This window comes from Cavia porcellus, unplaced genomic scaffold, assembly GCF_034190915.1.
Source record: "Cavia porcellus strain 051 isolate PalLab524CR breed Dunkin Hartley unplaced genomic scaffold, mCavPor4.1 scaffold_6, whole genome shotgun sequence".
Lineage (NCBI taxonomy): Eukaryota > Metazoa > Chordata > Mammalia > Rodentia > Caviidae > Cavia > Cavia porcellus.
Genome location: NW_026947489.1, coordinates 94,052,931 through 94,064,369, shown reverse-complemented (window position 1 = coordinate 94,064,369; position 11,439 = coordinate 94,052,931). Strand labels below are relative to the sequence as shown.

Sequence of the window (11,439 nt, the reverse complement as noted above, 5' to 3'; positions counted from 1 at the left end):
CCAGAGTAACAAGTAGGCTCTTTTTATTTTTGTTTTTTTGAGTAACAAGTAGTTTTTAAGTGCTCTTCAGCTCTTGAAAAACTGAAAACACCAGTCTCCAAAAAACACAAGAACCTTGTCTCCTCTCAATCTCTTATTGCCCCTGTACTACATGAGTGGTACCCACATCCTCCACTGTCCACTCCATGAGTGGCACCCCATCCTCCACTGTCCACTCCAGATCCTGCTTACGACCTGATAACTTGGTGTCACTCGTTCAGATTTCAAAAGCACATGAAATCAACCCACTCTTGCTTAAAACCCCAGATTGGCTTTTATTACTGTCTTTTGATCAGGTGGGAGGCAGGGCCTTTGAGCCTAGCCCCAGGCAGAACATTGTGCTCTGCATGAGCTCCTTAACGGTGTCACCTCTGGGTGCCACAGAATCCAGGGGTCCGGAGAGACCCTAGGAGAACAGGAACAATGGGCTGGGGATTTAGCTCAGTGGCATAAGCACCTGCCTTGCAAGCAGGCAGTCATGAGTTCGATCCCTGGTACCAATAAAAATGAAAAAGACAAAAACAAAAAAGGAATAATAGAGTGGGAGCAATGATCAATTTTAGGTGTACACCAACTCAGCAGGCTTGAGTATAGGAGGCTGAGCCCAGAGCAAGGTTTTGTGAAGGTTGAGGGGCCTCATCTCCAGGGGCAGAGCCTGTGGGCAGGCAGGCCAGTGTGCAGGGGACAAAGGCAGTTTGTCGGGCTATGACAGCTTTGTGCCTTAGCCTGACTTGGGCTGCTCAGGCATAGCAGGTTGTTATGTGAACAGGTGGTTAGAAAACTTACAGAGGGGGCTGGAGATTTAGCTCAGCGGCATAAGCCCCTGCCTTGCAAGCAGGCAGTCGTGAGTTCAATCCCTGGTACCGATAAAAACGAAAAAGACAAAAAAAAAAAAAACAAAAAACTTGCAGGGACAGAAGTCATTTAAGTCAATTTAATTGACTTAAACGCAAGTTTAATTACTCTTCCATAGATTGGTCCTGCAGAGGACTCCTTTCGGGAAAAGACTGAGATAGTCATGAGATTTCCTTTTCAAGCTCTCTGGACAACACAGTGACCTCAGAAGCCCTGTCTGATGTCAAACAGGCAGAGGCCTCAGTTCCCCTATTCCTTGACTTAATATCAGTGACAGGGCTGGACCCATACCGTGCACTGTGGAAGTCCCATGGTGGACAGCTGCAGACTGGGCATCTGCAGCCAACAGGTGGAGGAGAAGCAGAAACAGTACTGCCGGGTCACAGGTACACCAGAGTAAACATACGTGTTCATGATCCTCATGTGCCGCTGATAGGAAGTCCACTCTCGTACTGATCGTCATGACCCCACTGTATCGTGCCTCAGTTCCTTTCTAAGGACTCCACAATAATAACCATGAGCAGGATGCCCGGATCTTGGCTTCTGTCAATCTAACGGAGCCTTGGTGTCACTCACCTGCTACCCTATTGGTAAAGACCTGGGTTAAGAGATTTAGCCCTTGAACCAAGAGGATGCTTGGGTTGATTACTGCAGGATTTGCTCCCCCAGTTCTTTCCACCCAGGGCACCAGGACACTCAGTACACACTAGCCACTTTTCACATAGCTGGAAACATCAGGGAGAGTGATACAAAGTTGCAAGCCCAAGTGAGCACTAGAAACTTCTGTCCTGTGAGTGGGAGATCAGACTAAAAGTTTACAGTTACAACAGGTTCTCAAGTGTCACTGTGATGTGCCCCTTTTACCCTATAACAAAGCCTATGTCCTTGAGGAATGATCAGAAGGCGTATACAAGCAGCAGTCCATCAGGATAGGACTGTGGACAGATGCTCCTCAGAGACTGGTGTTCTCTATGTCATCACAGCCACTTTTCGTACCCAAATTAAAGACTGGGAAATGTTGGGGCTGGGATTTAGCCTGCTTTGCAAGCAGGCAGTCGTGAGTTCAATCCCTGGTACCCATAAAAAAAAAAAAAAAAAAACTAGGAAAAGTTTGCCGATGGCCTTAGTATAATTAAATCCATTTATGGATCTCAAGGCTCACTTTGGCTTTATATCAGAATTTGTGTACTCATTCTCTCTCTCTCAGTCTTGAGATAGGGTCACACTATGTAGTTCAGGCTGGCCTTGGGCTCACTTTGTAGCCTGGGTTGGTCTTGAATTTGCAGCGATCCTCCTGCCTCAGCCTCAGGAGTGCTGGGATTACAGGAGTGTGCTGCCACATCTGGCTTTTTCTCGTTTATCTGTCATAGAGGATTCATGACCCAGAGACACCTAGAGGCTGTGCAACCATGACTGACCTTGCTCAACATTCTTCAAAATGACAAGGAAGGGAGAGATGTGGAAGGCCACCTGGTGCCTCTCCTTGAACAACTGCTGCAGCACTAGCTAAATCGAGGCTTGTTTCCATACACTGATACTCGCAGAGCACAGCGGGCTATGCTGTTCCCTTCTCCCCACAGGCGGCTCTCAGTGATGTGGACAAGGCCAGCTGAGGTGCTGATGTGTAATCCTGGAGGCCAGCCTGACAGCCTCCTGTTTCCTTGCGTGCTGTTCTCTCTAACAGATTGAAGCACAGAGGGACACGGCAGAGCCACTCAGCTCCAGGAATGTCAGCTGGGTGTGAGCCTCACAGTAAGGGGCTGTGACTCCCCAGGCAGAAAGGTTTATGTATCAGAAACCAAAGCAACAGCCTCCTAAATTCATTCATATGCTGACCCAATGGAGCTATGCAGACTGATCCCGCATATCCTTCTCCCTGCATGTTGCAAAGGTGTTTTTCTTGCTGCCTGGCCAGCTCAGCTCAAGTTAACTCTCCTAGTTCCTGCTATCCTCCCTGTCATTCATCCTTGAGCCACGCCCTTCTTCATGAGATAAAAAATCCTGTGAGAGGCCTTGGACCAGGGCCTTTGTCCACAAATCTTCACTAGGATGGGGCTTAGGATCCCGTGGCTGTCCTTAACTTTGAATATGTCTTGGTGTCTTTGCTCTCACTGTGGGTAGCATTGGAAGTGGTAGATTGGAATTAACTTGCTGGAATTCCAATGTTTCTATGGGATTACAAATACTATTTTCGGGATTATGAAGTGAAATTAAAAAAAGGCATACAATGTTTGGATTACAATATGCAGTATTTGGATTACAATATATAACACTGGGACTTCAGTAAAAACAGGGAAGTAGACATTTATGAATCAGGGATACAGTGTTCTTTTTTTAAAATTTTATTTAAGGAGAAAAAAAAGCAGAGAAAGGGTACAAGTTATACAGATTTACAGAAAAAAATAAACAGTAGGAAATCACTAGTTAATGGATTACTATACAGTGTTCTTAAGAAATGAATTATTTTTCCTTTTTTTTTTTTTTTTTTTTTTTTTGAGACTAGGTTTCACTATGTAGTTCAGATTGGCCTTGAATTTGCTTTGCAACCCTGGCTGGCCTCAAACTCTAAATGATTCACCTGCCTCAGCCTCCCCAGTGCTGGGATTACAGCCAGGCATGTACCACCATGCCTAGATTATTTTCCTAAACCCTCATCCGGCTTCCTGGGGCTCAGCCTTCCTTTTTAAAAAGTTTTTCTCTTCAGTCATTTTTCTTTTTTTCTTTCTTTTGGTACTGGGAATCGAACTCAGGACCTTGCACTTGCCAGGCAGGAACTGTACCGCTGAGCTATATCCCCAGCCCGCCACTTGATTTCTTGAGAACTGGAACCCAAAGCTTTTAAGACAGAATCTGGTTTGTAGCCTAGGCAGCCTCGAACTCGCGGCGATCCTCCGGCTTCAGCCTCCAGTGCTAGGATTCCAGGCATGCACCACCACGCCTGACTTTCCATAAGATATTTTAAGTGGAAAACCAAAATCACTTCGGAACAACAGGTGAGCAAGGGTGATGGTCCAAGGGGCTTCAACTCGATGCGGCGCGAGTGTCTCACTACAGCGACAAAAGTCAAGGAGCGTCGCGCGTCCGACCCGCGGAGGTGGCGGGGCTGACAGCGCAGTACGATGACGCATGCGTGGTGCGATGGCTCCGGCGGGGCCGTAGCGCTTGTGTGTCGCGCCAATGGGCGAGCGCAGGCGCAGCAAGGCCCCGCTCCGCACCCACTGTTTATTCCCAGAATCCCTCTGTGTCGCGCTGGAACGGCGCCGCGCTCTGCGTCTGGGGGCCGGCGCGGCGGCGGCAAGATGGCGGCGGCTGTAGCAGCCGCGGCGGCCGCAGCTGCCGCTGCCGCCTCCCTGCAGGTGCTGGAGATGGAGAGCATGGAGACGGCCGCCGCTGGCTCCGCCGGGCTGGCCGCCGAGGTCCGGGGCAATGGCACGGTGGACTTCGGGCCGGGGCTGTCGGCCATGGAGGCGGGCGGCGGCGACCCCGGTCCCGAGGCGGAGGACTTCGAGTGCAGCTCGCACTGCTCGGAGCTGTCGTGGCGTCAGAACGAGCAGCGGCGCCAAGGCCTCTTCTGCGACATCACACTATGCTTCGGCGGCGCGGGTGGCCGCGAGTTCCGCGCCCACCGCTCCGTGCTGGCTGCCGCCACCGAGTATTTCACTCCGCTGCTCTCCGGCCAGTTCTCCGAGTCGCGCTCCGGCCGCGTGGAGATGCGCAAGTGGAGCTCGGAGCCGGGGCCCGAGCCCGACACGGTGGAGGCAGTGATCGAGTACATGTACACCGGGCGCATCCGCGTCAGCACGGGCAGCGTGCACGAAGTGCTGGAGCTGGCCGACAGGTGCGCAGGCGGCGGGGGCGATCGAGTGCTGTTCCCAGTTACAGACCTGGGAGGCTGAGGCAGGAGGATCGCGAGTTCCAGCCCAGCCTGGGCAATTTAATGAAACCCCGTTTCCAAATACAGAGTTAAACAGGACTGCACGCCTGTGGTCCCAGCATTGTGGGAGGCTGAGGCAGGAGGATCGAAAGTTCATCCCCAGCCTGGGTAGTTTAGCGAATGAGTGAGACCTTACGTCAAAAAGTTAGAAGATGGGCTGAGGATGTAACTAAGTGGTGGAGCGCCGTGAGTTTAAAATGAATAGCAGCAAGTGAAAAAAGACGTTTTGGAGGAGTTTGACATTTAAAGTGATCTGTGAAGGGGGAGAAAACTGGTTGTGCAAAGATAGGGGAAAAGGTTGGGGCAGTGCACAGGCCCCCAGGCAGAATCCTATTTGGCAGAGCAAAGGGTCTTGTAGGAAAATTCCTGTCCCGGCATGGTGGCACACTCCTGTAATCCCAGCACTCGGGAGGCAGAGGCAGGAGAATCGAAGTGAGTTCAAAGCCAGTCTTCACTGCAGACAGAGCCCTGTCTCAAAAAAAAAAAAAAAAAAAAAAAAAAAATCCAGGATGGCTGGATCTGGTGGTTGCAGATGGGGTGTTGGGGGACACGTGGATTTTACCTGTGTGTGTTGAGAAGCCAAGGAGAGAAAGGATCTGCTCTAAGCTGTGTGTCTGCAAGGCTTAGGCTGCTGCTGGGAGGAGGAGGGAGGCACGCTGTAGTGGCTGGCTGGGGTCCGGAGGCTGCTGGGTGGGGGTGGGGTGGTGGTTTGGGCAGCAGACACCTTGTGAGCATCTTGGGGAGGTGGTGGAACCCTGGGCTCCAGGATGCTAGGATCCTGCTGGGAGCAAGCACAAAAGGAAGCCTCGTCCCTCTTGACACCACCACTGGTAAGTGGTGGCAGTGTAAAGGTGGCCTGTGATGGAAGGAGAAGGGAGATGCACTGAGGCCCCTGATGGGGAGGGGCTGCTGGGTGGGTGGAGGATGGACGCCTGTTTGAGAAAGTGAGGCAAGGTGGAAAACTAACCGCAGCCCCTCTGCTTGCACTCAGATTCCTGCTGATCCGCCTGAAGGAGTTCTGCGGCGAGTTTCTCAAGAAGAAGCTGCACCTGTCCAACTGCGTAGCTATCCACAGCCTGGCGCACATGTACACGCTGAGCCAGCTGGCCCTCAAGGCTGCTGACATGATCCGCAGGAACTTCTGCAAGGTCATTCAGGATGAGGAGTTCTACACGCTGCCCTTCCACCTGCTCCGGGACTGGCTGTCTGACCTGGAGATCACAGTGGACTCCGAGGAGGTGCTCTTTGAGACCGTGCTGAAGTGGGTACAGCGCAACGCTGAGGAGCGGGAGCGCTACTTTGAGGAGCTGTTCAAGCTGCTGCGGCTGTCCCAGATGAAGCCCACCTACCTCACGCGGCACGTTAAGCCCGAGCGCCTGGTGGCCGGCAGTGAGGCATGTGTGAAGCTGGTGGCCGAGGCCGTGGAGCGGCATGCGCTGCGGGCCGAGGACCTGCAGGCAGGGGCCCTACAGCCGCCGGCCGTGCCCCTGTCCCTGTTGCCGCGCTTCGGGCAGAACATGGATGTGATCATGGTGATCGGTGGTGTGTCAGAGGGCGGGGACTACCTGAGCGAGTGTGTGGGCTACTTCGTGGCCGAGGACAGGTGGGTGAACCTGCCACATATCCACAACCACCTGGACGGGCACGCTGTGGCAGTGACTGAGTCCTACGTGTACGTGGCAGGCTCCATGGAGCCAGGCTTTGCCAAGACCGTGGAGCGCTACAACCCCAGCCTCAACACATGGGAGCACGTGTGCAGCCTCATGACCCGGAAGCACTCCTTTGGGCTGGCCGAGGTCCGGGGCAAGCTCTACAGCATTGGTGGCCACGGCAACTTCAGCCCCGGCTTCAAGGATGTGACGGTGTACAACCCCGAGCTGGACAAATGGCACAATCTGGAGTCGGCCCCGAAGATCCTGCGCGATGTCAAGGCACTGGCTGTGGAGGACCGCTTTGTATACCTCGCCGCGCGCACACCCGTGGACCGGGATGCAGAGGATGGGCTCAAGGCAGTAATCACCTGCTATGACACTGAGACACGGCAGTGGCAGGACGTGGCCTCGCTGCCACTCATCGACAACTACTGCTGCTTCCAGATGGCTGTGGCCGGCTCCAACTTCTACCAGACAGCATCCTGCTGCCCCAAGAGCTATGCCATGGAAAACGCAGAGGCCGTTCGCAAGATCACCGGGCCCCCATCGGATGAGATCCTGGAGAGCCTGCCCCCCGAGGTGCTGAGCATTGAGGGCGCCGCTGTGTGCTACCAGCGGGATGACGTCTTCATCATCGGCGGCTGGAAGAACAGTGATGACATCGACAAGCAGTACCGCAAAGAGGCCTACCGCTACTGTGCTGAGCGCAAGCGCTGGCTGCTGCTACCGCCCATGCCGCAGCCCCGCTGCCGCGCCGCTGCCTGCCACGTGCGCATCCCCTACCGCTACCTACACGGCTCACAGCGCTACCCCATGCCGCAGAACCTCATGTGGCAGAAGGACCGCATCCGACAGATGCAGGAGATCCACCGGCATGCGCTCAACATGCGCCGAGCGCCCAGCTCGCAGATCGAGTGCTGAGCCGCTGCTGCTGCTGGGACAGGAGGACAGGAGGACGGGAGGACTGCGTGCTGCAGTGCAGGGCGGGGACCCGGGACCTGTACTTTGCTTGGGGCCTGCGTCCATCTTCAGTGCGTGTGTCTGTATGAGCACCCCAGCCTGCGTGTGTGTCTACGTGTGTGTCTCAGCCCATGTGTGCATGTCTGGGTGTGCACCCCTGCCTGTGTGTGTGTGTGTCTATATGTGCATCCTAGCCTGTGTATGTGCGTGTCTGTGTGTGCCCCAGCCTGTGTGTATGTGTCTCTGTGTGCGCCCTAGCCTGGGTGTAGGTGTCTGTGTGTGTACCCCAACCTGCGTGTACGTGTCTGTGTGTGTGCCCCAGCCAGCATGTGCATGTGTCTGTGTGTGCGCCCCAGCCTGCGTTTGCATGTCTGTGTGTGCACTCCAGCCTGCGTGTGCATGTCTGTGTGTGTACAACCACTGAGTGAGAGCTCCCTGAGGACCAGTGGGAGGAGCAGGGCCACATACTCACTGTTCCCTGCCAGTGAGGTAACTCCCCTGCCCTCCCCTGGGCCTAGACCTACAACACGCTTTAAGCCCTACGTTATTTGCACATTTCCTTTGATATCTTTTTCATTTTTACATAACGGTTGGTGTCACAAGATGAGCACCGACACGTTAGGCCCTTCTCTGCAGGAGAGGTGTGCAGTACCAAGGCCACACTGGGCGGAAAGAGCACAAGAGTCCAGCCGGGCTGTGTTGGGCGTTGGCACTAAGGTTTCCAGATGGGGACAGAACGCTGGGAATGCGTGGTGGCCTCCTGCTCTGTAATCCTGTTGTTATTCTCGTTCTGGGTACGTCCGCCCCTAGGCAGCTGAGGCAGCAGCTCTCCATGGCTCTGAAATGGCCATAGTGGCCCGAAGAATGGATTGAGGAGAGGAGGGTGTAGGGTGAGCTTGGCTTCATCCCTCGGAGGCCTGTTTAGGCATAGGGAGTCAGAAGCGGCAGCTCGCTGGGCAGTGTGGGCCTGGGTGGCAGGGCTCCCGGCCGGCGGCCTTCATCCCTTCCCAGTGCGCACTCTGGGTCAGGTCTTTTTTCAGAATGGGTAGGAACAGGTTAGGATGAGCATCCTCACCCTTTTCTTATTTGGTACTGGGATCAAACTCTACCTTGAGCTTGCCAGGCAGACATTCCCGGGAAATAACACTTCAGAAAATCATTGCCCAGGAAAACCCTTTCTTCTGGGCCTCATTGTCACATTTTATGTAGGTGCCCAGAGTTCCTGGAACTCAGGTGAGCCTGGAATGCCAAATCTGGGTGCCTATTTGTAGCTCTTAAAAGATTTGTCGTGCAATTGACAGTTGATTTTGTCAGTTACCCTGATTCCCACACACTCCCAGCCCCGGTGATGAGCACAGGAAGCCGCTGAACATCCGTGCGCTCAGGCCGAGGCTGAAGCAGGATCCCCTCGGGTTCAGGGCTGGCCTGGCCACGCAGTGAGACTTTGTCTCCAAACCAAACCCACAAAAACGGAAGAGCTCACTTGGAGTCTCCCAGATGCCTGTGCAAGGCCTGGGAAAGTCTGGGTCTGCGGAAGCTGCTGCAGAAGCCCCAGCACGGCAGCACGGCGGCATTGTCTTCCCAGGCCTCCGGCTTCACCTTACTGTGTGATCAGACATCAAAGGAAAGAAAAGCACAACCTAAAGTTTCTACTGTCCTTGGCCTTGGGATCAGTCCATTTCAGCTCTCGGGTGTGACCTGAGGACAATGTCCCTAGAATGTCTCACTGTCGCTGCTTTTAGTGACTGTCAGGGAAGCTGGGTGGGGTGGGAGTCTGCAGGGTGGGTCACCGCCTGGTCCCCAGTCCTCGTCCTTGGTGTCCATTTCTTTACAGCTTCAGTGGCAGCCACGTGGACTCCCTGCCTCAAGGGGTCCCTCAGCCACTTCGGGAGTGGGGGCCAGCACTGGGGCTTCCCACCCCAGCCTGCTTGTCCTGGTGGGTGCAGCGGGGCTGCCATGGGTCTCCAGAGAGGGCTACTTCGGTAGTTTTGGTCCCTGAGCTCTGTCCTCTGACAGCCCAATGGCGTCCTCTGTGGGGTAGCCTCCTCCTATGGGGGTCCAGGACTCTGCTCTGGCAGAGGAGCCGAAGGAGAGGCCTGACTGACACTGTTGTTTCCGCCTCGCAGGGCCTGGCCAGCGGGTGCGGGCAGCAGGGTAAGTCCGTCCTTGCATGGCCGTGTGCAGGTGTGCCACCCGCGTGGCTGGTCTGTCCGTCTTGGTCCAGGAGTGTGACTGAGATCCCCTAACTAACACGTCACCATGGAAAGAAACCAGACTTAAATCTGCTCAGGGCTGACATTCTGGTAGGTTAGAGGACTTGAAATGGTTCTGTGGTGGCCCTTAGGGAGGAAATTCCCTTCTGGGAAAACTTAACAACTGTGCTGGGTGAAGTAAGCAGTTAAAAACACCTTGCTTGGTGTGGTGGTGCATGCCTATAATCTCAGCACTTGGGAGGCTGAGCCAGGAGGATCACCTTGAGCTTGAAGCCAGCCTGGGCTGCACCCTGAGACTCTTGTCTCAGAAAGGAAGGAAGGAAGGGCCGGAGGTTTAACTTAGTGCCCTAAGCACCTTCCTGGCAAGTGCGAGGTTGTCAGTTCAATCCTGGTACCAAAACAAAAAACAAACAGCCTACCACCTGTGCAGGCAAACCCTTCTGTTACTGGTTTTGTTTTCATTTGGTAGAGAAGCTGAGGAATTGCCTGTATCAAAGGCAGTGAGGGCATAGCCTGGGGGGAAAGCTGCTTCTGCTGTGGCTCCCGAGTTCTCTCTGCTCGCCACAGCCCAGCTCGGCAGTGTCCGTGGAGAATGTCAGTCCTGAGCGGTCTGAGCCTCGGCTCCCGCTGCTGTGTGCGCATGACTCGCCTTATGTATCGATAACCAGCCCTGCTCCACAGAGCCAGCTCCGCAGTAACTGCTGGGAGCTCCAGAAACAGATGGGCATTTAGCGTGGATCACCTGGCTTGTTTTTTGGGTTTGGGGGGTTTTGGTTTATGTTTGGTTTTTTGGGGTTTTTTTTTTTTTAGTCGGGCTCATTGCAGTTCAGGCTGGCCTTGAACTCATTTTGTAGGCCAGGCTGGTCTGGAACTCACAGCAGTTCTCCTGCCTCAGCTTCCTGAGTTCTGGGATTGCAAGTGTGTGCTACTCAGCCTAGCCTGGCTCATCTGGTTTTGTAGTTTCTGGGACCAAAAACTTTGCATGGCACTGGCCTTGTACAGCTAGCTAGAGGGCAGCATTTGTGCCCTGTCCCCTGGCGAACCTCAGTGGCGCTATTCTCCCTGGTGGAGAGTGCCTGTTAGATGATGCTGGAGTCTTCCCCCGGCTACTTGTAGAGCAGACAGCAGGCGTGGAGCAGACAGCAGGTGAGCTGCCTCGAGTACCTTAGTCTCAGTCACAGTTGCAGGACCCTTCCTTGCTCCTTCTCTGAGTTAAGCTTCAGTGCAAAGGCTCTGCAGCCCTGCCCAGGGCTTTGGCCGCCTGCACTGGAGAAGCAGAGATCTGGTAGTCGTGGCCGCCTCCTCAGCCACCTGGCATCCACAACCTGGCTCCCAGCCCTGGCATTTCTTTTCTTGAGCAGAGACCCTGTGGCTGCTGCTCTTCGAGGCTTCCGCTCTGTGGCCTGTGTTGTGTTCATGAGAACAAAGCAGCCCCTAGCTAGTGCTCTCCACAGTGACGTGACGGTGCCGTAGCCTGCAGATCCCTGCCATGTGGCCCGGCTCCTTCCGGGCTGCGGCTGCTCACCTCCTGCTCCATACTCAGCCGTGTCACCTGCCAAGTCTGTAGTAGGCAGCGTGGGGCCCTCAGCCAGGCATGCACCCCATGAGCTCCTGGTCGGGGAGCTGGTGAGGGGACCGTGGAGCGGTGGTGCTGTGTGGGGGTGGCCTGCTTTTGCTCCGGGCGCTGTCAGCCCAGTCTCCTCGAGTTCCCAATAAACGCCTGGTGCAGACGCGCTGTGCCTCTCTCTTCCTTGGACCCTGGACTGTGGCGGGGTCCCCTGCCTCT

The 11,439-nt window shown here is 54.7% G+C and overlaps 1 protein-coding gene across 1 annotated transcript; it reads left to right on the top strand.

Moving 5' to 3' along the window:
• The first annotated feature begins 4,148 nt into the window (after positions 1 to 4,148).
• Positions 4,149 to 11,386, top strand: Klhl11 (kelch like family member 11). The gene is made up of 2 exons (XM_003466975.5): positions 4,149 to 4,732; positions 5,820 to 11,386. Exons 1-2 carry the CDS (start codon positions 4,194 to 4,196, stop codon positions 7,399 to 7,401), a joined length of 2,121 nt encoding a protein of 706 aa, XP_003467023.1. The 5' UTR covers positions 4,149 to 4,193; the 3' UTR covers positions 7,402 to 11,386.
• The last annotated feature ends 53 nt before the right edge of the window (positions 11,387 to 11,439 follow it).